The following is a 27,669-nucleotide window of genomic DNA, read 5'->3' on the forward strand; positions in this document are numbered from 1 at the left end:
GGTTATAATAGACTGTTATCGACCCAGATGCACTGATCTTAACAAATTGCCGGGAGCTGCTCTCTCTGCAGATATCTTTTCCCTGCTTAAGCAACAAAGTAACTGGCCAGTTGAAGAAACCTTGCCCCCAGCTGATGGTCTAAATGCTTTTACTGATAGATTACTACAGTCCATTATTGAAATCCGCCCTAGGAAAACTGACTGGTCCAAGAGAAATGTCTTTAAGCAATACAAGGGTGAAACCCTGCCGACTTTCTAGAATGGGTGAAGCGATATTTTGATCAATATTCAGGAATTGTAGATGCAACTGGTGTTGCGACCCCAAGCCATAGTATCAGTTTGCTATGGGTCTGCAACTGAAAGAGGACGATGGGATAAAATCCATCTTGCTTGGTTGGGAAGGAAATCATTTGACTGAGGCTTTGCTAACTGCACAGCACTTTTATGAGAAAGTGAAAAGGCAGAGAGAGCACGGAAGTGAAGCTCATGGCATTGCAGATACAGCAGTTACAGCCGTCATAAGGGAGAGGAAGCTTCCGGCTTGCTTCAGTGAGCCGTGCAAGATGAAGAGACCCTTCCCCACAGACAGATCATGAGAACAATGTGGAAAGACAGGCTGGGAATGTCCCACAGCCCCTGCCAGTCCTACTTTCCCACTGCCTTCTCCACCATCCACATCAAATCACTGTTAGTACAGCCAGGGGATCCATGAACCTGTTGCCCCCTCATTCTGCTTAACCACGCTGCCCGCTATGTAGATTGTGGTGTTGGAGATTAAAACGTTTTTTGCTTGGATGATACTAGAGCATCACGCTCCACTCTGAAAGCTTCTGAATGTCCTCACGTTGTATGCGCAAATGAAATTGTTAATGCTGTTGGTATTTGGGTACAACAGTACCCCATCCTGTGTCTCACCGTCTGTCACTTTGGAACCTATCTCTGAGGAACATGCTTTATTGATTAGCCCTTGCGCACCTGTTAACCAGTTTAGTTTGGACATGCTATTTGTTGCATCTACTGTTCTCCCAATGGTATTTTCCCTGAGAACACCGTTCACTGAAAGCCAGAGGTCATGACTGCATTAGAGGAAGTTAATTTGAATCAGGGAAATCAAACCACCTCTCCCTCTTTGCAACAGGGATTGTTAGACCGAGTCCCATATACATTATGGTCAAAACATCCCAACTAGGTTGGTTGCATACTGAACGCAGAGCCAGTAAAGATTACCCTGAACCCAGCCAAGCCTCTGCTGTGTGTGCCACAGTATCCCATTTCCAAACAGGCGGAGGAAGGAATCCGCCCTGTTATTGAATCACTGCTTGAACAAGGAATTATTGTGCCTTCCCACAGTCCCTGCAACACCCAGATTCCTCCAAGAAAAAATAAAACAGGTAAAGAGGTGTATTGTTTCATCCAAGACCTGTGCACGCTCAATGCCACTGTACAGCCCACCTTCCCAGTTGTTCCCAAACCTGCTGACATTTTGTAATGCATCTCAGCCTCTGCTACTCATTTTACTGTGGTTGACTTATGCTCTATTTTTTTCTCAATACTCGTACACCAAGACAGTCAGTACCTGTTTACCTTTACGTATAAAACCTTACAGTACACCTTCACTAGGCTCGCAATGTTGTAAGTAGAAAGCACCAAACACTATTTTTGCATATTTTGACAAGAGATCTTGATTTGCTTGAGTTCCAAGGAGGATCTGTCCTGGTTCAGTACATGTATGATCTCCTACTGGCATCTCCCTCTTTGGAAGCACGCAAACAAGGCGCTCTTGCACTAACAGCTCTTGCTCATAAAGGTCACAAGGTGTCCAAAGACAAAATGCAATTGTGTATGCCCCCTCCCTGTGTTTGCGGTACTTGTGCAATATTTCTGCAGGCCAAATGCATTTGACATGGTCAACCAGACCATCCTCATAAATCGTCTCTGTTATACCCTAGGCATCATGGACCGGACATTGGCCAGGCTGACCTCCTTCCTTTCTAACCAACCTTCCTAAATGCAACTGTGCCCTCTCCTCTCCACCTCTCTCTCTCAACATGCAGCGTGCCTCAGGGCTCTATCCTATCACCAAGGCTTTTCAATATTTACCTCGCCCCTCTTGCCCACTTGATTTCCACCTTGTCTCCTCACTTTCAGTGTTATGCTGATGACACACAGCTATGCTTCAAGCTTCCCTCCTCAACCTCCTCTTCTTCCTTTCTCATACATGACTGCCTGTCTCCTATTCAGGCATGGTGCTCTGCTAACGATCTCTGCCTTAATGCCAGTAAGACTGAGATCCTTCTCATTGGGACGCATGCTCCCTGTTTACCTCCCACTCTTGGGCCACCCTCCTTGGGCACCCTCCCTTCACCCTCCTGTGAGGCAAAAAACCTTGGGGTCATCTTTGACTCCTCACTTCACCTCACCGACTTTGCCAAGAAGTCAAATTTTCGGCTCCACCGCCACAGAGGCATTCTCCCTTTCCGCAGAATCGCAATGTCTCCAGAGACCTGGTTCTCTCTAGGCTGGATTACATGATATGATATGATATGATATGGCATTTGTAACGCGCCTATACACAAGTGTTTCAAGGTGCAACGAGGCAGGGAGGGGGGAACAAGGGGAAGACAGACAACGATCCTACTAGGCCAGGTGTCATTCAGACCGCGCAAGTGCAGGGGGAGGGGGAAGGGAAAAGTGCAAGGGGAAGGGGAGGGGGGAAGTGCAGTACAAGTAAGTAGAATAAAGTAAATAAATAGGGTCAGCTGGTGGCAAGTGCAAGGTAAGTGCAGACAAGTGCTGGGAAAGGGAGGGCTGTAGGGATACAGAAACAGTCCCTCAGTGCAGGGGTTGCCAGGGAGGCAGTGCAAGAGGAGAGTGGCTGGGCCCAGGACCGAGGTCGGTGAGAGTGGCCCAGTTGCAGATTAGGTGCAGATTCAGTCGAGAATTTAGCAGGGGAGAGGGAGAGAGAAAGCAGAAGCAAAGAGGAAGGTTTTGAGGTGCTTCCTGAACCGGAGATGGTTCTTCTCAAGTTTCAGGGAGGCAGGAAGGCTGTTCCAGAGGGAGGCCCCTTCCACGGCGAGAGATCTACCCCCAGCTCGTTGCTTCGAGAAGCGGGTGACCCTGAGGGAGTTGGAGATGGATGAGCGAAGGGCTCGGGACGGAAGATATTTAGGAAGAGACAGTTGAAGGTATTTAGGCCCCAGGCCCCAGAAGGCCTTGTGGACAATGCAGAGGGTTTTGAACTTAATCCTCGCAGGCACTGGGAGCCAGTGTAGAGATTTCAGTCCTGAAGAGATACGGTCCCTGGGCTTGAGGCCAAGGACAAGTCTCGCAGTTCTGTTCTGGATGAGTTGCAGGGGGCGGAGAGTGGAGGCAGGCAGATTAAGATAGAGGCTGTTACAGTAGTCCAGCTTCGAGAGAACCAGGGCTCGGGAGACAGTGAGCTTCTGGGGGAAGGAGAGGAAGGGAAGAATACCTCTGAGGTTACAGCAACAGCCTCTTTCAATCTGCTTCTTTCCTCCCTTCACCATCTTCAACTAATCCAGAATAGGGCTGTGTAAGGGAGGCATGGTATCACAAGTGAAGATGGACACAAGAGATGCAATGTTCAAGGGTGTTTATTGAACACAAGGGTTGGATAAACTCCTATATGGCCCTAACTCTAAGGGTGGGAGAATGTTCTACCATCAAATAATAAACAAAACCAGTCCTAGTAGTGTCTGCCAAAATAAGAGGGCCTATACTAAAGAAACCTATTGCCTGCTCTTATACTATTACAGCAAATGAGTGCATGGGAAAATGCAAATGTAAAGGAAAATCAGTGTTCAAAAAAAGAATCAATGTGGCTGAGTCAGCACTCCTTCCCGCGCTGGACAGCACAGAGTAAGGCGGTCCCCGTAAACAGGACGACACACTCTGGCTCAGGTGCTCAAAACAAAGGCAGTTCATAAACGTGGATCAAGGCCTGCCTAGCCTTCCACGTTAAAGTCACTTTTCCAGTGTTACAAAAGTTCTTTCACAGCTCAAAAAAAGGGTTCACAGTTCAACCAAAAGTTCACACAGGTCTCCCTCTTTCGGGCTCAGACCTCTCAATCACAGCACTTGTAGGGGTTCCCTTCCCCAAGCTTTATTAACATTCATCAGGGTTTCCCTTCCCCTAACTTATCACACTTCCAGTCTCCCTCAGTCAGGCTTTGACCTTTTCCTCATGTCGAAGACATTTGAATATGTGAGGTTTTTACTATGGAGCTCCACAGGACCACTTCGACTTTCTCTTCAACTCGCACTCTTGTGTTATTTGCGCCAGTGTTTCATGGTCTATGTAGTTCAATATCTTAAGCACAAGAGTTCAATATTCACTTTCCACTTCCCCTTTTGTCAGGGTCAATCTTGATCATCACGCTTTTTAAAGTTCATTCACTTTGTGATTTTATAACAAAAACATTTTACCTTTCGCTGAGACTTTTGAGTGGGCTACTTCCTTTCGCCGGACCACTCCGCTACTCTGTATCACGAGCTTCACAGTTATCAGTAATTTTAAAGTTCACCACAGGTCTGCCTTTCTTCGTGTCTCATCCACATGCATGCAGCCTTCAATTGCAACATATATTGTTACCACTTCAATCTTTCCTTAACACACTGGTCTTTCATCTCGCTGATCCTCTCTTGTCTTTGCCGTTTTAATTCATGAGTCAAGGTTAATACCACAGACTTGGCCTCGCCTCCCCAACTCTTCACTGGCCACACCTGTGCGTTCACCCGGGAGGGTCGTGGGTGCCTTTGAAACACAATGCAGTCTTCTTGTTTGGGATTTGGCCTTCTCCACTTATCTCTTATGGAAGTTTGGAGGCAATGACCTCCTGCAGGAAACGCCTGGGTTCTTTACCCTTGGTTATCGTCCCGCGATACGTCGCTCTACTCCAGTATGTTCGCCTTCGCTCTGGATGTTCTGCTGCTTCTTGTGATCCACCTTGCTCCCACTTCACCAGCTTCTTCAAATGGCAAACCTGGGCTGAGAAGGATTTGTGGTTATGCCCTCTGCTCTGTGGCTCCCCGTAGCTTTCCTGAATTCAGTTTGCAGCCATTCAGAAAGGGCTGTCCTTTCTCATGCCCAGCCTTTCTCTCTTGTCTTCTCAGTGTCTTCTCTCAGTAGTACTTGGTCTCATTTAATTTACAAAAATTAATGTCTTTGGACTTCACATCCCAAAATGCAACAGTCTTAGTTTTGCCCCCACTTCGCCAGTTTCTCCAAAATGGCATCCAGGCGGTTTTGGGAGCTGCAATGATTTAAAGAGTATATCCTTTTGAGGCCAGGGTCTTCCCACCTGCCCCTCAAAGGCCTGCCCTTAATTGTCTGGCCCAGGGGAGGAGCTCTGGCTTGAGCACTTACAGGTAGTCCCAGCTGCCCCTGGTTTGGCTCCCGGGAATCAGAGCTCCCTCGCCATACTGCTGCCATCCCTGTACTCACATGCGCAATGTTGGGGTAGTCCTTCCTCCAGGGTTTTTTCTGCTCTGGCCTTTCCTTCCTGGTCTCTGTGCTTCCTCCTGCATCCCCAGCTTGCTCAGAGTGTGCCCGTGTGCTCTGTGTTTTATACTGTCTGGGAGGCTCAACAGGTTGTCTGGCCTCATTAGTGGGACAAAATGGTGACTGCCCATAGGAATCCCTGGTGCATAGCTTCCTATGGGTAATCTTCATTACTCCCTTTTACTTCTTCCTCGTTCCAGTGGTTTTGGAAAAGAGGAGTGAAGGGGGATTATGGGAGTTGTAGTGTTCCTGGGTAATTATGTGAAAATTGGGTGAAATGTTGTTAGGCCGGGGAAAATAGAGGTATGGTTGTGGATACATGGGTTTAGGTTTCCCATAAGGCTCTCGCTAGTGTAGGATGTGACTTGGTTTAGAAAATCCCTTGAAGACTGAGGGGATGTCGGGTAAGGGTGTGACGGAAAGGGGGAATACTGTGTCTCTTCTGAGGGTACTCCTCCTGCAGTCCCCAAAGACCCCGGCCCCGGTCATCCTCCCTTGCTAGTCCACCCCGAAGGTTGGGATCCAAGAGCGGTTGCCCTTCCCTGGCCACCTGAACAAAGGATCCCCAGGGCCTATACGTGAGAACACCCTCTGGTTTCTCACTGCTGCAAGACCTATCCTTGTCCTCAAGCCCCGGGACAGCATCTCTCCAGCCTTACAATCTCTACACTGGCTCCCGGTGGCTGCAAGGATCAAATTCAAGATTCTATGCATCATCCACAAGCCTTTCTGGGGCCTGGGACCCTGCTCCATCCAACTTTCTCCCCTTAAATACCCCCATGCTAGAGTCCTTCGGCCCTCTAGCTCCAAAGCAGAGAGTGGGGGTTAGATCTCTTTCTTCAGCAGGAGCCTCCCTCTGGAACAGCCTTCCTGCCCCTCTCAGACTTTAGCCGGATCGCCTTAAGTTCTGGAAACTTCTCAAGACTTTCCTTTTGTCAGCTCCTTCTCTCTCCCCCTCCCCTGCTGATGTCCCCCTGCCGCTGTGACTGGTGCCTGGTCCCTTATGTGCCTTACAGGGGCCAGGCCCTTATCGTCCAGTCTACTCCTGCTCCCCTTAACCAGCACTTGCCCTCTGGCACCCTTCCCTGACTAGCCTGAATCTGGTCCACCCTGTCCTCGCACTAGCTGACCTTTACCCCTGGGTCCCCTGGCACTTGCCCTCCTGGACTCCCCTCAGCACTTGCCCAGCCCCCTGGGACCCCTGCCTTCCTGCACTTCTCCCCTCCCTCTTCCCTTATTCCATCCCTTCCTCCCTGACCTGCCCCCTGCACTTATTGTCACTGCACTTGCATGGTTCGAATGTTACAAGGCCTAGTAGGAACATTTACTGCTATTGTTCTTTGTATGCTTTGTCCCTCCTACCCCCCATTGTCTTGTGGCACCTGGACACACTTGTGTATAGGCGCCTTACAGATGTCAAATACATGAATGCATTTGTCCCAGAACCATATTAAAGGTGTCCAGCAGGTTCCCAAATCCCAGACTAAAAAGCAAATAAGTGGATTCTTCGTGATGGTCAGTCACTGTAGGCAATGGATACCAGGGTATGCCACCACAGTTAAGCTCCTTCAAGTACTCGCACAGGATTCGGCTACTGTACCCCTGCCATGGCCTGAGGAAGCTGAGGAAGTCTTTGTCAACATCAAGCAAGGCTCTCAAAAGCACCAACCATTGGAGTGACAGATTACCAGAAACCCTTTGTGTTGTTTTGTGATGAACATGATGGGTTTGCCCAAGAAGTGTTGACTCATCTGCATGGTGACAAGCACTGGCCCGTATCCTACAACAGCATGGTCATGGACCCAGTGGCCGCCGGCTTGCTGGCCTGCCTGTGCAATGTTGAAGCCACTGCCCTGCTGGTGGAGAAAGCAGATATCCTAAGTCCAGGATAACCCCGTCACTGCTGATGTGTGCTACTCTGTGCTTGCTCTCCTGTCCTGCTAAAAGGAAAGCAACAACATATTTCCAACTCTCGAATGACTAAGTGTGAAAAGTTCCTTATTTCCACTGCCAATGTTACCCTTACCCGATGCTCTGTTTTAAACCCTGCCTCATTGCTGCCTGCACCCCTAACCCCCAGGATGGGGAAGCTCATGATTGTGTATTGGTTATAGAAACCCAGCTGCCTCCACGTACCAATTTGAAATATATCCCATTGCTTAACCCCGATTGGATTCTCTTTGTAGATGGTTTGTATCTCAAACGTCAGGAGGACTATTGTCTGGTTATTCGAAATGCACCCATAATGCTGTACTAGAAACCTACTTGCTGCCAAATTCCTAGTCTGCACAGATAACAATGCTCATGGCCTTTACTAGATTGTGCATCCTGGCTAAAAAAGAAAACTAAGCTACTATTTATACTGACTTGCTGTACCCTCATGGGGTAGTTCATGACATTGGTGCCCTGTAGCAACAGAGAGGTTACTTGACCTCAGCAGGTACCCCAATTTTGAATGGCAAATGTGTGTCTGCTTTGCTACATGGCTTGTTACTCCGTGCTGCCTTCAGCATAGTTAAGTGTTGTGGACACGATTCCAAATAATCCTTTAATCCTTTACACTGCTTGGGAAATTCACTGACAGACAAAGCAGCTCATTCCACAGCCTGAAAAAGGCCACTGTTGCCTAACAATGTTTGTATCCGTGTTTCAGTCCAACAGTCATTGATTGCCTCCTTTTCCAGGCTGCCAGTGCTTCAAGACCAAGTATCTGAGTCTGAAAAGGGGTTCTGGCAATGCCATCTCAATAAGTTGAATTCTGATTCCCTCTAGAGATCTCCTGACAGCCGCCTGGTGACCCACAAAGCACTTGTGCTGTACCTAGTATGGCTGGCACACTCTGTTGGACATTCAGGTAAAGGAGCTATGACAGCTATAGTGAATCAGGATTGGTACACCCCTACCTTTTTAGGGTAGCTCAGGTTTACTGTGAAAATTGCTATGTATGTTTGTCTATTAAAGTAGGGCGAGTGGCAGGAAACCGGCGATCTGCACATCCTGTACCGGGAGGTTCATTTTGGAAACGTGCATGTTGATTTTATCCAGCTCTCGTGTTGCATACATTTTTAGTACTTTCTTACAGTGGTCGACATTTTCTCTGGTGGATAGAAGCCTACACTTGCAGAAAGGTGGATGCAATTAATGTAGCAAAAACATTTATGGCTGATTATATTCCCTGCTTTGAGCTTCCTCACCTCACTGACAGTGGTAGTGGTTATCGGGGAGGTTTGCAAAGCGCTTGGAATTTCTCAACAGTTTCACTGTGCCTACCAACCCAGTCTAGCGGCACAGTAGAATGCTGAAACAGTAATTTGAAGCTCAGGCTCTCTAAGGTGTGTCAAGAAATCAGGTTGAAATGGCCCCCGGTGCTATCCCTTGCCTTGCTCCTCAACCGCGATTACCCACACCACAAGCATCGGAGGTGCCACTCCGAGGAGGTCCTGCCCAGGGTCGATACTCCCCAAGACGCCTTTTATGTGTACCATGACTGGTCTGGGACTATCCTGGCTCCTGGTCCTAAACTTTCAGTTGCTCCCTGTGGCTCTGGCCAGAGGAACTTTCCCCATCTTGTGCCTTCACTCTTTTGAAACTGAACTTCAAACTTTTCCTCCCTAGAAGATGAGCCTGCATTGTTGACTTTTACGAACATTCACTTTCTCTTGTGAACCAACTATCAACCCTTTTCTCGAATTTGGTGCTTACGAAATGACATGCCAGCCTGAGAACATTTGTATGATTGAGTGGCGCAACCGGCGCACCATGTGACACCTTGGTGTCTGCAGCCATCTTAGTTGTTCAGCTCACTGTGGTTGCTGCTTTTAGAACCCTGTGCCATGTGTACGATGGCACAGTTGCTCATCCCTGGATTTACAGTGAGAATATTTCCCTACAACCTCACGAGGCAGTATGCCTGTATATTAAATGTACTTGATTGTTGGATCTGTGCTCATCTCCCACAAGATTTAACTTTTGGGTTTCCTATATCGCCAGTTATCTTTAACTCGGGAGATGTCTGCCTGGATTCTCCAGCTGGTTACCTGGTCCTAAGGCCTAAGGTCGCGGACCCTGTGGTGGACACGATTCCCAGTTTGTAGGGGGGGAGGGGTGCAGGTATTTTACTAGTCCTCCAAATGTTACTGCCCCAACCATAGATCAAGGAAACAAGCTGCACTTCACCTTTCCACTCAGGCTACTGGCCTTGTATGCTATGTCAACCATGGCACACTATTCATAGGAAACAGTAAATGTCAATATCACCTTTCAACCAATACCAGTGTGATTATAAATAATGTGACATTTGTGTTTACCCCAGGGTTTCATTTTCCGATTCAGGATTCGCCAAATATCGAGGGACTTATTTTATCGTGGGAGTAGCGCTTATTCCTGTTTGCCCTGGGACTGAGGGGGGAGCTGTTACATGGGCTATGTCCTGCCAGTCATTCGACACTCTCGTACATTCCCGTCCTACTCGAGCTGCAGAAGGGCCTCGGGTTGGAAAAGCTTAATGAGTGACATGGGTTACCTCATTCCCGGAATGGGTGTAAAGTTTAACCAGGACCAATTATTTAGATTCAGAGGATTTTGCAAATGTCACTGTCACTTCACTGCCCCTCCTGTCCCTCGAGCAGGTGGTTATCCACTCCATGGTACTATAAAATTCTATGGCGTTGAAAGCTCTTAGCATACAATCGAGGCATGTGCACTCATTTTCACCCACATACCAAATTCCAATGGTAATATCACTGTTTTCCAGCATGGGGTCTGGCATGGATTCACATGCTAATGAATATTCCCCGTCGTCAGGCTGGGAATCCTCGGTAAAGAAAAAAATTTGTTTCAGTTTTGTTTCTGAAGTGTCTTTCTCCTAATAACCAATCACTGGTCTCTGGGTCATACTGCCCCCAGCCAATGACTGCCCTCTACCTAAGCCCCTCCTCTGGCAGCCATCTTCATATTTTTACTGCACGTTCAAGTTTTGGGAGTCCTCGTGCTATAGCGAGCTTTTACTGCGTTTTGCGATTTTTCTAAGAGTTTTGCTCTATTTTTCGGTCAATCGAGCCTCAAGCTCCATCGATCCACCAACCGACTAACTGGGACCCATTTTTTGGAACTTTCTACGCCCCTCAAGGGTGATTTTTTTCATCGAGTTCACTTCTTGGAGGATTCCAGAAGACTCTTGGGGGCCTACACCGCGTGGACATGGCTGAAGATAAAGGAGACTTGACACCTCTGTTCAGGATCTGCCCAGGATGCGGGCTACAGAACATCTTCTTGGAGGACGGGCACTACATGTGCCTTTATTGCCTACATTCTGACAGCTCGCACATGGTGGAGGCCTATGCGCCCTGCAAGGACATGTCCTCCTGCACCATGAAGGACCGTCACAAGCGGCTCGCCGAGAGGCTCGAGACAAAGAATCCGGCGGCAGGTGAGCCCCGGCAACGTACTTCTCCCAAGAGAAAGTCTGAGTGGTCTTCTTAGACCTTTAAGGGCGCTCTGGTGACGGGGACCCAACATAAGGCAAAGCACTGCGAGTCCGCGGGCACCGGGAGCGCCGTTGGTAGGGGCTCCACAGTAGCCAGGCCAGGCGTAGCATCGCGATGCCGTCAACCATGAGCAAACGCTCCGGCTCAGCGATGAAAAGGAAGTCAGACCACCCGGGTTAGATCTGGAGAAGGCCCAGTCGACCCCGACCGTGCGAGAAAGCCAAGGGGGAGCGAGGCGTTGACCCTCCCTCCACTGTGAAGGCCCCAGGCGCGCCCAAGGTCGTGAAGGCCCAGGTTCACCAGGCTAAATCGTCTATTAAAAGGGTGGTGGCGTCCCTGATGAAGGCCGCTGACGCGGGCCCAGGGGAGACGACCCCCAAGCCAAGAGTTTCCCTGCCCTCCCAGAGGGAATCGTCTTTCCTGCCAATTGAGAAAATGCCAGTGAAAGCGATGCCAATCATCTCCCCGAGGCTGTCGCCCCTGGCCAAGAAGAAGGGGGGGCACGGTAGTCCTGCCAGACTCGGACATCTCCACCGAGGAGCTCTCGGGGCTGGACAAGAAATTCGTCGAGGCCAGGTCCTATGGGGAGGACCCCAATGAGGCGAACGTGGAAATCGACGAGGGAACCAACGAGGGGCGGCAGGACGCTGAGGAACCAAAGGACACTACGCCACTGCCCATGCTCCCGTCACAGCCGCTTCCACCACCGACGGACAGGTCGGCAGACATAGTGCAAGCGCTGCACACCCTGTGAACAGAGATCAGGACAAGGATGCTCGTGCTTCCGGCAGGCGATCCAGCTGCGCCTGGACCTTCAAGCCCACCTGACTCCACCCTGCATTCCTTCACCTCCATCCCCTCGGCCGAGGGATGAGATGGACACGGCAACGACAGGGACGGACGACGTCGGTGACAATGGAACAGACCTCCTGTCGCCAGCACCCAGGGCTTCGCCGCCCAATGAGATCGACTCGTTCCACGTCATGATCTGCAGGGCCTCACAGTTATTTCTGCTGAACCCCGAGGAACAGAAGAAGGAGGGGTTCCTGTATCAGCACCGAGCGGCCAAGAGGCAGACGGTGCTCTCGATCCCGCTGATGGATGACATCTGGGATGAAGGACTGTCCCTCATGAAGAACCCTTCCTTGGCCCCGGATAAGAGAGACCGGTACAAGAAGAAATACAGGGTGCCGGACTCTGCACCGAAGTGTCTCAGATCGCAGCCCTCCCCGGACTCTGTGGTCTCGGCGGCACCCAGGAAGAAGTCTGCGAGGTCGGCGGCATCAACTTCCACTTCCCCACCAGACGGCGAGAGAAAGGAGCTGGACGCCATGGGACGACGGGTCATCTCTTCGGCAGCGACGACCATTAAGGCAGCCAACGCTCTCGCCATCGTGGCCTGCTACGACAGGGAGCTTTGGTTTAAAATCGCCCCACTCCTGCACTTCCTTCCGGACGACAAGAGGGCGGAGGCCCTTGAGATCTTGCAAGAAGGCGAGATGGCATCGGACCATGCCATCACGGTGGCGACAGACATCGCTGACACCGTTTTTCGCCAGATGGGCAACAGCATTTGCCTTCGGCGGTGTGGGTGGCTGAGGGCCACCAATTTCTGGTCAGATGTCCAGACAAGGGTACTGGACATGCCCTTCAACGGGGACAACCTGTTCGGCAAAACGGTGGATGAATCTCTATAAGCCATCAAGGCAGACACCGAGACGGCCCGTGCCTTGGGCACTCTACAACAGCGACAGCCGTTCTTTTGGACCCCCGGAGACAAGTCCCATGGTGCCTCCAAAGGATTCAGTGACAACTTCTCGTTGTACCGCCAGCCATCCCGTTCCTCGACCCAGGAAGCCTACAGGGGCCGTAACAAAGTTGGAGGAAATCATTGCCGTCAAGGCCCCCAGAGTGGGTAGTTAACGACAAAGCAGGACTGAACCGGCCGTGACGTCGGGACCCTACGCGAGCACCCTGGTGGAGGCCGGCTGGCGAACTTCATCGGCTTGTGGAAGTCCATCTCCACAGACCGTTGGGTGCTGGACGCCCTGGCCCACGGACACGCCCTGGAGTTCCAAAGGAAGTGTCCCCGCATTCCACCAGTGGCCAGGCAGAAAAACCACATCCTACAGCTACGTCTAGAGGTACGAGCGATGCTGAGAAAGGGCACAATAGAACTCGTCCCAAAGAAGCTCCGGGACTCCGGAGTATACTCGCGGTACTTCCTTGTCAGGAAAAAGACCGGTGGTTGGCGGCCCATCCTGGATCTCCGTCGCCTCAACAAATACATCAAGTCCCAGAAGTTCCGGATGGTCACCCTCCAGCTCATGCTGAAGCAGCTGGAGGAAGGGGACTTCCTGTCGTCGTTGGACCTGGAGGATGCTTATTTTCACATCCCCATCCACAAAAAGCATCGAAGGTTTCTCTGCTTCGTGGTCCAGGGGCAACACTATCAGTTCAAGGCCCTTTCTTTCGGGTTGAAGTGGGCGGCAACGGTCTTCACCAAGGGCCTGCCAACGGTCGTGGCGTGGCTGCGCCTGCAGGGGGTCCACGTCTACCCCTATCTGGACGATTGTCTCATCCGAGCGAAGTCAAGGGAACTTGCCATTGAACACACAGCGAGGACCGTCGGCCTACTCACGGAACAGGGGTTCTCGATAAACTATGCAAAGTCCTGCTTGGTGCCATCGCAGGATGCTCGGTTCCTGGGGTCCAGGCTTGACACAGTGTCGTGCCTGGCGTCGCCATCGGAGGAGAGGATAAAACCATCCTGGCAAGGTTCAACAGCTGTTGACCATGGAAGTGGCCAGGGTGAGGTCCGTCAAGTTCCTGCTCAGCATGATGTCGTCATTCATCTACCTCGTGCGGCTGTGCAGGCTGCGGATGTGACCACTGCAGGAGTTCTTCGATGCCCGTTGGATCCAGGTATCGGGAAGCTTCGAGGACAAGATTGCCCTCAACGAGACATTCCGCCGAGCGATTCAGTTGTGGGGCATCTGCGCGCATCTGGTGGCGAGCACAGACTTTCCGACCCCGGCACATCTGGAGTCGGTGACGACGGACGCCTCCCTGGAGGGATGGGGCGCGCACACCAGAGATCTCCATGCAAGAGGCCTTTGGCTCCCGGAGGAGAAGTTGTTGCACATCAACATCCTACAGCTCCGGGCCGTGTTTTGGGCCCTCAAATCATTTCTCCCGTCCCTCAAGGGCAAAGTGGTGCAGATCTTCACCGACAACACTACCACAATGCTCTACATTCGGAAGCAGCAGGTTCTATGGCACTGGACTGTTGCCCAGAGGATATTCCTGGTACCCTTTCATCTGGCAGGAGTGAAGAACACCGTCGCCGACTCACTCAGCAGGGAGCTACGCTCTTGTCACGAGTGGGAAGTTTGGCAAGATCAAGTGGATCTTCTATTCTGACGATGGGGAGTCCCCAGGACGATCTGTTTGCGACGACGTTGAACACCAAGTGCCAGAGGTTCGCCAGCAGGTTTCCCCAGCCGGGGAGCATGGGGGATGTATTCTCCTTCCCCTGGGACGGCCTGTTCCTCTATGCATTCCCACAATTGCCGTTGTTTCTGCGACTCATCAGTCAACTCAGACGGTCTCGGGGCAGGATGATCCTCGCTGCACCGGTGTGGCCGAGGCAGATTTGGTTCCCGGATATTCTGGACATGTCAGCGTCCCCTCCAGTCAAGCTTCCGGCGGGTGCAGATCTTCTCGCCAGGGAAGGAGGCGCGATTCTGCACCACGACCCAGGGTCGCTGAACCTGCAGGCCTGGCTCCTGCAGCACTAGAGTTCGGAGGGTACGAGATCCTGGCGGACTGTAAGGAGGTACTTGCCAAGGCCAGGGCTTCTTCGACTCTTAAGTGCTACGGACATAAATGGAAGAGGTTTACCGTCTGGTGCCGTGCACAGAAGATAAACCCTCTACGGATTACGGCCCCTCAAGTGGTGCCGTACTTGCTGTCGCTGGCCAAAGCGGGACTGGCGCACGCCTCCATCAAAATTCATCTGGCGGCTATCACCCGATATACCAGAACTCCGGGGCGGTCATCGCTGTGGTCTCATCGCCTGGTTAAGGAGTTCATGAAAGGACTTTTCTGCTCGTTCCCGCCGGTGAAGGCTCCGGCCCTGGCATTGGAGCTCAATGTGGTGCAGACTAGGCTCATGGGTCCCCCTTTCGAGCCTCTGCATTCGGCACCTCTGAAGTTCCTATTGTGGAAGATGGCGTTTCTTGTGGCCATCACCTCCGCATGACGAGTGGGAGAGATCCAGGCCCCCTCCTGTAAGCCTCCGTACTTGACATTCCACGAAATGAGGGTCGTGCTGAGGACGCACTCCTCCTTCATGCCCAAGGTGCCGTCGGACTTCCTTCTCAACGAGTCCTTGGTGTTACCTGTTTTCTTCCCATCGCCTTCGTCGCCAGCTGAGAGGACTTTGCACTCGCTGGATGTGGCTAGAGTGCTGAATTCTACGTGGACCACACAAAGACTTTTCAGAAGACATCACAGCAGTTTGTGAACTTTGGTCCTGTGAACCAAGGGAAGGCCCTCTCCAAGGCTTCCATTTCCAGATGGCTCTCCGGCTGCATCACCCATTGTCATCGGTTGGCGAACCGACCGTTGCCTGGCCGTCCGAGAGCCCATTCGACCAGAGCGATCGCAGCAACTACGGCGTTCCTGTCTGTTGAGCCCCTGCGGGACATCGATGCACACCTTCAAGAGATTCTACTGCGTCGACCGGGAATCCAGGGAGGAGTCCAGAGTCGGCCAGGCATTGCTGTGCAACCTGTCCGCTTGAAGTTGAGCCTGGTGAGGAGGTAAGAGATGCTTAGTGTTGAGATGTTGAAATGCTTAATGTTGAGCCTTGCCACCTCCTGTGGTTGTGCATGTGTGTACTTCTATGTATTCTTTATTCATGAGCATGTGAATCCATGCCAGACCCCATGCTGGAGAAGTAACAAGTTACTTACCTGTAACGGTTGTTCTCCAGGGTGGGTCTGGCATGAATTCACGTGCGAACCCTCCTGCCTACCCCTCTGCAGCTCTTCTCTTGGTGCTACTGCCACTTTACATGGTACCAAATCTGAAGATGGCTGCCAGAGGAGGGGCTTAGGTAGAGGGCAGTCATTGGCTGGGGGCAGTATGACCCAGAGACCAGTGATTGGTTATTAGGAGACAGGGAATATTCATGAGCATGTGAATCCATGCCAGACCCATGCTGGAGAACAACAGTTACAGATAAGTAACTTGTTCCATATCATCGCTCACATTTATCAGACTGTAGCTGCCCTCTGTGAACATAGTAATCGTGAGTGGACTGTTTGGTCCTAGATTACCCACTTCCAAGGTTCATTAGATACTTCTGTCATCCAAGTCGCTTTCAGGTGAAATGTGTGCTCCTTTTGAGCCTGTATTGTTTCATTCTGACATGTAAATGGGTATGCACCTGTATCCAAACGCAATGTGAATGACACAAATATTGTAATTGAATACTGCTGAGAGGTGCACTGCCATGATACACCATTCTATGCGGTATGCTCACCAGATGTTGTGGAAGGATAAGTCTGGAGTGAAGGTCTAATAGGAGGGGGTTTATTTATTTATTTTTACATTTGTATGAGTGCCCTGAAGTGTCTAGGTGCTAGTTACAGGCAGAATAAAATGTGCATAGGTATCAGTCAAATACAGAGGTAGGATTCTAGTTGAACAGGGTTGTGGTGGAAAAAGTGAAGTTGCACCCTGAATTAATGTACTAATCTGTACTCTTTAGATCTCTCATGTGCCACCAACGGCTGCCATGTTAAAGATCGTGCCTGGCTGCCTACAACGGCTTTGTCCCGTGTTGCTGTGCCCATATCCCAACTGAAATGTACACAAGGTACGCTGCACAGTTTGTTTGGCACAGGCAAGCGTGTTTTAGATCGCCGATTTGCAAGGCAAGACATCTTCAGCATGTAGATCTAGCAACATTAGGCGGGCCAGGCACTGCATGTAAGAACTGTATTCATGGTTGAAATGCTGACCAGGCTCGGACTGGCCCATAGGGCAAACGCAAACCATAAACGCGAAATGCTAGTGTGGGCCAGTTTGTTTGTTCAAAGTGGGACACTTTTTTGGCCCATGTGGCCCAGTTTCAGTTACTTCAACATGCGGCTAGTAGTTTTGACCAGTGTTACTGAATATTCTTTAAAATGCACAATTTGCATCACATTTTATGAAAAACCTCTCCTTTGGATACTACTCAGTCTGTCACAAAAAGAATGAATTGCAATTTGTAACTGTGGGCCACTTTTTCATTGGTGCCTGAGACCATTTTATGCCCCAGTCAGACCCTGATGCTGACTCAATAGAAATGTATCTGAAAATGTCTGCTGCATGTTGCAAAGTTTACTTACAGGACCTTACTGATGCTCGTAGACCCCATTATGAGAATCATGTAATACAAGTTGCAATTTCCTGAAATATTGTATATTGTTGGCAATGACCGATACATAGTCCACCCCGTCCATGAAAAATTATTTGACCGTATAAAAAACTTGTAAGCCCTGGAAGGGGATTAGCTGCACCGTATATTTATTTTTATTTTATTGTTCATTTATAACGTGCTTAATACCAGCGAGTGGTTTCTAAGTGGGGGATTGGGATTTGAACCTGTGTTGCGCTGCGTTGTCTTGCTTCCAAGACAAACGTGTTGCCCCTGAGCTAGACTGTTGGTTCGGTGTTGTGTCCTGTGAATTGGTTGTATGCTGCTTTGCTAACTGCCAATAAAGACGCTTACCAGCCTAATCAAAGACTGGATCATTGAAGTCAGTGATGATTTTTCCACATTAAGCGCCATTTATTGGAAACATTGATAGCGTGGGAGACATTCAAGCGATCAACTAGCAATACTGTGCTACCTTTTTTAAGATGATATCGATGTAGCCCGCAATAAGTTGTGAGATCTGCTCTCCCTCTGTGGTCTGTACCGAATAGTAGTTTTCTTGATACTCGCCGAAATCCTACAAAATGAAGAGAAGAACTTTAACTGAAAGTAAAACACTCTTGGGAACAGACATCTTGTTCCATAGGGGGATAAAGTAACACATTTTGACAATGGTAGACATAGAACCAGGGCCTACCAACAAAGAATGAGTGACAACTCCAGGACCCTCAAAGAAAGGAGGATAAATACCACCCTCACATCTTAAATCCAGGTGATCATACTGTTGGTCAAAATTGGAAGGGGGCATTCGCCAATCAGTATACTCAGAACGCAAGCTGGATTCTCCAGGATAAGCCTGTGTTCTGAGCAGCACAAGTGGTCCTGGCTATCTCCCCCTTCTCTTCCATGCTCCCTCCCCATCAACTCTTAGCACCCCTTTAGTTTCATAAAAATAAGAAATGTTTTTCAAAAATGTACCTTGCGATGCGGCACTGTAATCGCCCAACTGTTTCCTTGTTGATGATGTCACACTCATCAACATAGAAAACTGACTTGGGAACTACGGGGAGGTGCCATAAAGTAACACACTTTTCTCTTTTAATCCAATACCATTAGCACCCACATAGGAATCTACACAGGTGCTATTGACAATATGACCCTCAGCGGCGTGCCAACCCTGTCGGTAATGGCACTACCGCCCACGTTAAGGGACCTTTGCTTCGGTTGGGCCTTTAACTTGGGCGGCAGGCCAATATGGACGGTGTCAGCCCACCACTTATGGTTATATCGCCTCAGAATACTATGCTGGCTAGGTTAAGTACTGTATCCTTGTACAGAACAAAGGACCTGGAATGTTTCAATAACTGCAATTCATGTTCAGCATGTATAATTTATTTATTTAATTTATTGTTCACTTGTTAGGAGCCTATACAGCAAGTACATACTGTGTCAAAGCACCCACAGGGCAAAGCGTGGGAACAAGGGAGTGAAACACATTAGAAAACAGGGGAGAAAGGAAAAACTTAATAAGCCATGTGAGTATTCAGAATGTGCAAGTGCAGCAAGGAAGAGGTAAAAGTTCTGAGGTGTCCGTACTCGTGGGTGAGCCACAGATAAAGTGCATGGTAGAAGTACATGGTGTGGACAGTGCTACAAGGCCTGAGGCCGCGATGGGTAAGTGCGAACCTCCAAGGTGGAGGGAGTGCAAGGGCAAGTGCTGAGGGTGGACAGGAGCTTGGACGATTGGGTGTGGGAGGTCAGGGGCCCCGAGGATGCATGAGGGACCAGGACACCAACTCACAGCAACTGTGCAAATTAGCAGAGGAAAGAAGAAGGGAAGGAGGAGGTAAAGAGGAAAGTCTTGAGACACAATTTAACATTGTAGAATCTGGTCCACTGCCTTTTTGACAAATGTACTACTCTGGTACCATTTCTTGTGATAACTCAAGGGAAGAATTTTACATTCTGACAAGGAACATAGATTTTCAAATGTTTACATTTACTAGGTACACTTACCTTTGACTATGAATGAACATATAATACAACCTTATTTCCTAAAAGTCATGGTCTCACTAAAGGGGTGCATTGAATGTTTACAATCTAGATAATGGAATATGGAAAAACATTCTTAAATGAGAAAATGAGAGGAAGGAGAAAACAGCTAATCTATGATTCTACAACACATGCAGTGCCCTATATTTGTTCTGTGCCCACATTACAGCTTCTTCAAAAATAGTATTTGAAGCTGCATGAGTGCAACTGAGTATGGCACACTGCGACTGCCATTACATATAATAGATTTCAGTTTGTGTATTCCTGTGCATACCTTACAACAATAATTTCTTAAAGTACTGTTAAATAAACTGTTCAAATGCATTAGTGGTACCATAATGGAAACCATCCTTTTATGTACAATCTATTTTATTTTCATAATACTGTGACTAACAAAAATATACTATCTACGTAGTGCCCCTTCCAACATGTATTTCTACCTTGGGTTCTTTTTCAAGGCAGATTGCATCAAAATTCTCTCACACAACACTCTAAATTGGTGTCTTACAACACAATGGTGAATATTAAATTATAAATTGATCATGTGAAAGAAAAAAACCATAACTGTAATGGTAAATGTAAGAAAAAGAGAAACAATGAACAAAGATGGTATCATTCTCCATTCTTCTGTGCATTATTTGCTGCATGGAAAGTACCTGCTGAATTATTACAATCCCCTTTCCATTTTCTGTAGCTCATCAATTCATGGATCACAATTCATCAATGATTATATGAATTTCTACATAGTCATATCCTCATTCTAGAGGGCCAAGCTGTAAGCAGATATAGGCAAAGTGCCACTTATGACTGGAGAGTATGCCGTCATAAATTGAAATAATATAATCCATATAAATATGGGCCAATTTACCCTAAACCCAACTCTTCATGATGTAGCTTTCTTAAAGGAATAAACTTCTTGATACCTCTATGGTGATATCCATATAGTAACTAGGATGATGAGATGCTTCAGGAAGGATTGGAATTTACAATTGCGAATACAATTTTTATATTCGATGGCAACTGCTATAAACAAACAAGAGGCATTGCTGTGGGGGCGTGTTAAACACCATCCATTGCAAACCTTTTTATGGTGTACTTTGAAGAAACACATGCAGTGAGGCATGTTCATCTATACAAGTAAGTTAGAATATGTAACAGATACATAGACAATATATTTTCCATCTGGCAATGTACATTTGAAGAATTAAATCAATATTGGAGATATCTTAATGAAAACCGTTTTCGTATAGAATTAAGCAGCTCAGTCAGCAAAGAAGCTGTCAACTTCCTGGATTTGCTGAACAAGAGAGAGGAGCCACCTACTAAACATTACTTACTTTAAACTTTATTTTGATTAAAAAAATACATAAGACACAAAATTTAAAAAAACAAAAAAATTCAACCTACAATTAGAGAAACAAGCCTACAAATAAGGGCTATTTTGAAATAAATACTATGCCATCACAACAATGAATCTGCATGTAAACCACCTAGTATCAAATGTAGTGGAAATCATGTATATTGATCACCATGCTGCTACTTGATCAAAGCAACTCAATTACATGTATCGCATACAAAAGAAATAATATTCCAGAGAAAAGTTGTTTTGCAAAACCATTGCATAACTTGGACAACAAAGTCATCCACTATTTACAAAGCAACACAGACATAACGAATTAGACAGACACTAAACAATACAGTGTCAAGTAAAAATAAGGGTGATACATTCCTACACATATCAGAATAAGAATCTGCACAACAGACGTCACATAAAGGAGTGAAAACAAACGTTGACTCAAAATACTTGAGTTTCGGCACAGATTGGACCCAACTCGCATACAAATTCGACCAAGCTTCTTCAGGAGAGTTATGTCAATTGAAAGCAGTTTCAATGGTTAAACCTTGCTGTTGTTGGAACTCTATTTAAAGTGTCTGTAGACAAATACAGAATCATATCAACTTCATAAGTTGTCTTTTATGCCCAAACGCCAGGTACTATAATTCAAATTGACCCAGCAATGATTGTAAATAGAAGATGTAAATAACTTTTGAGTTGGCATTTTAATGTACCAGATGCAATGCTTGTGTGTGACCTCAACGGAGGTTGACACCATTTTCCTATAATGGGACTGTTGATTTATGCAACCCTGCTGGATGCATGACTGGCCTGAAACAGGAAACCAGGTCTAACTTAGGTTCGCCGTCAATATTGATGGAACAACAAAAGCTATAAAATCACTAAAACATTAACTGCGCGGATGCCTGAGTATCCACACAGTCAAAGTTTTGATGGGCTAATTTAGCCCACACCGTACAAACGGATGAATATATCAGCTCAAGGATTTAGTTTCTTGGATTTGAACTTCAACGATGATAACAAAAGATTAACGACTAAAACTTTTAGGAAACAGGCGGGAGTCAATTCGACTCTGCCTGCACAAAGTTGTCAGACAAACTACGATAAACAACATACCGGTAAGTGAGTTTATTTGTGCGCGCAGGATGTACTTACACAAACTTTGAGAAAGAATGTAATCTAGTTAAAACAAAATTCATACAAAGGGGATATGCAAGTAAAAGTATTGAGCAATCCTATAATAGGATCAAGCATACAAACAGGAAAGAACTGTTGAACCAAAGTCGAAACCAAATGTTATTGGAGATAGTGCTATTAGATTCATTACATCATATTCCAATGAAAGTAAGATTACATCGAGGATTCTAGCAAACATTGGCACATTCTCCAAATGGATGAGGATCTTAGATAATCAAACTATCCTATATACAAGAGCACCAACACTTTGCACCAGGCTATGTCAGGTTCACGACAGAGCAGAGATGTGATGAAAAGTGTAGTGTTTTTATTTTTATAAATGTGGCATATGTGCAAATGTGCACTCAATGTTAAGGATTTTCTAACAGATGGGCAGCAAATGATGATAAATGATTTTATTATCTGTCAGACAAAATGTGTTGTTTGTGGCATTTTATTTGTATGCTGTAAGATATACATAGGCAGCACAAAATGAGAGCTCAGATTCAATAGGAATGATTGGCAGCCAAGATTCAAATCTGCCATTGGCTGCACATTGAAATAAGGAACATCAAGAAGAGCATTAGGCAAACATCAGATTTGGGAGACTATTGCATATTTAAACAAACATCAGAGGAAGGGACAGAGAGCGCACATTGAGACAGGAGGAAGCAATAGTCAACTGCAAGCTGAAAACCATCATTGTGGGGCGTAATATAGAACATGAAATGTCTGTTTCCCTATACTTTTTTAATTTAGTGAGCATGGTTATCCCAGTGATCCTTATTGTGCTTATATGAAAGGCTGGTTGGCTGCCAGATGCTGCACATTATACATAAAGATGAATTTACATAAGACTGTGTATAGTAACCAATGTGTTTATAAATGATATGAATACGGCGGTCTTTTGTTGATGAATTTTTTAAAATCCTTTTAGAGACTCCAAAGGGTGTTTTCGAAAATGTTTTGGCTGATTCACTTTTTGACATTTTTTGAGCCTCAAGGGGTGTTTTCAAGCAGTTTTTGTCATTGCATAAACCTTCGGCCTGTTTTGGGCCTCCTGGTATGATTCCAAGCTGGTTTTTGACCAATTAACTTTTCAATACATTTTCAGCCTCCCAGAGTATTTCATTATTATTGTTCAAATATAACCATTTTGTGTTAATGAGTGGCATCGATATTTGGTGCGTGCAATGGCCCTTACTGAGATTGATTACATCACTTCAGTAGTGTGGATAGTATTCGGAACTTGACCACTTGATATGGAGTACTGTAGTAGACTATGGATACAACGTGTATTGTACTTGGCAATAATAGGACCATAAATTATGAATTGTGGGCAGTGTTGTCAACTTAACTACTAAGAATAAGGACCTTAGAAACACTGTGGAATATGTTTGTTTTCTAATAGGATGAATATATAACAGTTATTTATACAATAGCTTGTTCACATTGACTCAGCCTATTTATCAATGGTCGGGACACGGATGATCTCACTCCACCCTTGCGCTGCCCGTTGCCTCCGTGCACGCACTGTAGCCCACCTCGCAATCAGTGATTGCGTGGTTCCTCGCAAATACCTGATCGCGTGTCCTAGCATCTTCCTTGCGTTCCCTGCCTCGTGCTTACCCGCATGATCCCTCGAAATCCTTGATTGCGTGGTTTCCTAGCAACCCCCACTCTCGCGTGTCCTCGCATCTTCCTCGCTTTCCCTGCCTCGCGCTTGCCCGCGTGGTCCCTCACAGTCCTTGATTGCGTGGTTTCCTAGCAATCCCCCTCTTGCGTGTCCTCGCATTCCCTGCCTCCCGCCTGTCCGCAGGGTCTTTTGCAATCCTTGATTGCGTGGTTTCCCAGCAACTCCCCTCTCGCGTGTCCTCGCATCTTCCTCGTGTTCCCTGTCTCGCGCTTGCCCGTGTGGTCCCTTGCAATCCTTGACTGCGTGGTTCATCACAACTCCCTATTCGCATGTCCTCACAACTTTTTCACGTTCCCTGCCTCCCGCCTATCCACAAGGTCCCTCGCAATCCTTGATTGTGTGGTTTCCCAGCAACTCCCCTCTCATGTGTCCTCGCAACTTCCTTGTGTTCCCTGCTCCCTAATCCATCTACAATCTTATGTAACATACCCACCAAGGCAAAATATTTCACAGTGATTGACTTGAAAAATGCTTTTTTCTCAATCCCGTTACACCGCGATTCCCAAGATCTGACGTCATTTACTTTCAGACAAATGCATCTGAAAAGCACGAGGTTGCCACAGGGGTACTGTAAGTCCCCGTCCATTTTCAACAAAGTCCTACAGATGGACCTAAGCAATATTACATTAGAGAGTGTTGTCTTGCAGTATGTGGACGACATCTTGATCTGCAGCTCCGCGGAAGAGCAATGCCGGCGCAACTCTGTTCAGCTACTGACTACACTGGCTGAGAAAGGTTATAAGGTTGACAAGGAAAAATTACAATATTGTCAACAGGAGGTGCTATACATAGGCCAGCTGATCTCCCATGAAGGAAAGAAAGTGACCCCAGAAAGGGCCGAAGCAATCTTGAACACGGCCAAGCCACACACGATAAAGCAAATGCAGAGCTTTCTAGGCCTGTGCAACTATGTTAGAGCATGGGTCTTTGATTACAGCTCGTATACCAAGCCCTTGCTCCAAGCCCTAAAGAAGGCACAGGTGACAAAGGAAAAGATTGTATGGTCTGAAGCGATGGAAAAAGGGTTTGCAGCACTCAAAAGAGCGATTTGTACAGCTCCAGTTCTCGGAATTCCTAATTATGCAGAGGAATTATGCCTGTTCTCGCACACAGATGGCAGCGTTATGACGGCAGTGTTTGCTCAAAAAACCTTGTTGGGGTACAAGCCACTGGCATACTACAGTGGGAACCTGGACCCAGTAATGAAAGGCCAATTCCCATGCGAACAAAGTTTAGCTGCCGCAGTGTTCGCCATAGAGAAGGCGACAATCATTGTGATGGGATGTTCCATGACGTTATACGGCGAGCACTCATTATTTGCCATTTTAGAGAAACCAAAGGGCACATTGACATCTCAGAGAGCGTCTGCATTTGAAGTGATCATATCTAATCCATTGATCAAAATAGTTTGATGTAAAACAGTAAACCCCGCCACGTTCATAGCTGAGCCAGTCACTGAAGGAGAGCCAATACATGACTGTGCAAATTATGAAGAATTCTATGATGAAATCCCCAGGGTGAAAGAAAATGCTGTAGCGAGAGGGGAGATCATTTTTATTGACCGTTCTTCGAGAATCAACCAAGAAGATGGACAAAGATACACTGGCGTCGCTGTGATGAAACACATAGCAAACTGAGAATTTTGAGTACTCATCAGTGCATGAATAACATCTCATTACTCAGCACAGGTTGCAGAATTATTGGCATTGATACTCGCCATTGAGAATCACGCAGATCAGGAAGTATCGGTGTACAGTGACTCTGCCTACGTGACATCCACAGTGCACGCAGGACTAGCACGCTGGAAAAGGAGGGGCTACCTCCGAGCGGACGGCACGCCATTGCAGCATGCAGCCTTATTGGAAAGGCTGATTAAGGCACTACAGATCCCAGTGGGCATAGCAGTCGTGAAATGCACCGCCCACGCCAAAGGGACAGATTTTGTATCGCGCAGAAACCACGCAGCAGACACGGAAGCTAAGCAAATGGCCTCCAAAAGTGAGATGATCATGGAAGTAGAAGTAGCGTGCACCCATGAGAGAATGATGGTGGCACGTACCACACCCGAAGCCTATAGTAATCTGGGGCAGACACAACTAATGGAGCTTCAAGGGGAGACACCACAGGACGAGAAGAACCTGTGGAAGCGACAAGGGTGTTCTTTAAACCCTTCTGGCAGCTTATGGTGAAAAGACAGCACTGGTAAACCATTAATGCCTGTAGCCCTACTAAAAATAGCATTGGAATAGCTATGTCAAAAAGAGAATCTAGCAGCAACGCTTACGGAAGACTGGTTTATACCAAATTTAGCAAAGCACGTTGCATTCTTGATGGTGAACTGCATAATCTGCCAGCAATTCCCCGCTGGGCACACATTAAAAGTAGTGAGAGGGGTCATCCCCGGCCAAGTGGGCCTTTTCAGCACTTACATATCGACTATGTCGACATGATTCAAGTGTGTAACGGGTACAGATACTTAATTGTAGTGATGTGTCCATTCTATAGATGGATAGAAGCAGGTCCATGTACACACCCAGACTCTACCTATGCGGCCAAATTCCTAGTGAGGGAAGTGTTCCCTAGATGGGGGGTATGTGAAGTGATGAGATCAGATAATGGGGCTCATTTTGTAAATACAGTCTTTGAACAGATTAGCTTGTTGCTCGGTATAAAGCACAAGTTGTCGTCGGCGTATCATCCGGAAGGTAATGGTATTTGTGAGAGGTTCAACGGCTTGTTAAAGGAAAGGATAGCCAAGTTGAAGCTTACTCTAAAGAGGGGATGTTGCACTGCCTTCCACTGGCATTGTATGCTCTTCGGAACCAACCAGGCTCCAACCATCACTTTACGCCGCACAAGATAGTCACAGGAAGGAGAATGAATACTCCTGTAACCCCTTGAGACAGAGCTAGATGTGATTCCCAGTCAACCCAAGAGGTCCTGGGAACCGAATTGCTAAAATATTTGAACTGCATGACATCCAGCCTTACTGTAATTTTAGACCAGTTGCAGCGATGACGAAAAGGGTGCAGCGCATCACAAAACACAGAGGGGGACACTGCAACTGACCCAGCTCAAGGTCTACGTATTCCACTCATTTTCCCGGGAGATGCTGTACTTGTGAAGAACCATACAAGGAAAAAGTGGGACGAGCCAAGATTCAATGGTCCTTTCATCGTGGAGGACTGCACACCATCAGCTGTGAAACTGCAGGGCAGGAGAGCATAGATTTTTCGCAATGACAGTAAGCCCTATATCGGAGAAAGCCCTCTAGCTGCACCCCACTGCGAAGAAACTACAGACAACGGGGAAGAACCTCAGCACGTGCAGACGAGATTGATGACGAGGAAGAAGGACGCATGAGCAGCAAAGACAAGACAAAAGCACCCTTTTTGCAAGTTGTGGCTTAAACTGGACATTTCCTCTGGAAAAAAAAGGGGGATAAGGACATAAAACGGACACTCTGTGCATTCTTGTTGCAGGGTGGAAAAGAAAATTGCGCATGTAAGCCACAACACGTTTGCTGACGTGAACTCTTGAACCAAGTCGCACTTAAGCATTGTTGAGAAGCAAGACCCTAACAGACAGTGATCAAGGACCTTTTCTTTAAGAACAAAATACAGAAAACTGAATCATCTAATACTGCGACTTTGTTTGGCAGCACTTATGGGGTCCCCCAGGAGAAATATCACGAAGGATGTGCTCACTTACTTCCAGTTAGTATTGGTATCATACCCGTCACTAGTAGGGAGGGTCACCAGTGTCTCAGACTTTATCAAAGATCCTGCCAATAAGAAAGTGATCTGGCAACTACTTACCGTCATCGCGGAAGCCTTTATCGTACTACCTGAATACAGTGATAAGGACACAAATGCTTCCACCACAGGCGATCATAGATGAACTCATCAATACACTTTTCTTTCGTGTAATAGAGGAATGTCCAGCTAT

The 27,669-nt window shown here is 47.4% G+C and overlaps 1 protein-coding gene across 11 annotated transcripts in view; it reads right to left on the reverse strand.

Annotated features, from left to right (window-relative positions):
• Nucleotides 1-27,669, reverse strand: part of TLN2 (talin 2) — a 7,472,684-nt gene that overhangs the window by 6,338,809 nt on the left and 1,106,206 nt on the right. For all 11 annotated transcript variants that reach the window (XM_069624483.1, XM_069624482.1, XM_069624486.1 and 8 more), the window contains one exon: nucleotides 17,916-18,017. In XM_069624483.1, coding sequence (XP_069480584.1) covers nucleotides 17,916-18,017 — 102 coding nt within the window. The remainder of the gene's footprint in view (nucleotides 1-17,915; nucleotides 18,018-27,669) is intronic.

Source organism: Ambystoma mexicanum, chromosome 11 (genome assembly GCF_040938575.1).
Source record: "Ambystoma mexicanum isolate Mex_15411 chromosome 11, UKY_AmexF1_1, whole genome shotgun sequence".
In the NCBI taxonomy this organism is placed as follows: Eukaryota; Metazoa; Chordata; class Amphibia; order Caudata; family Ambystomatidae; genus Ambystoma; species Ambystoma mexicanum.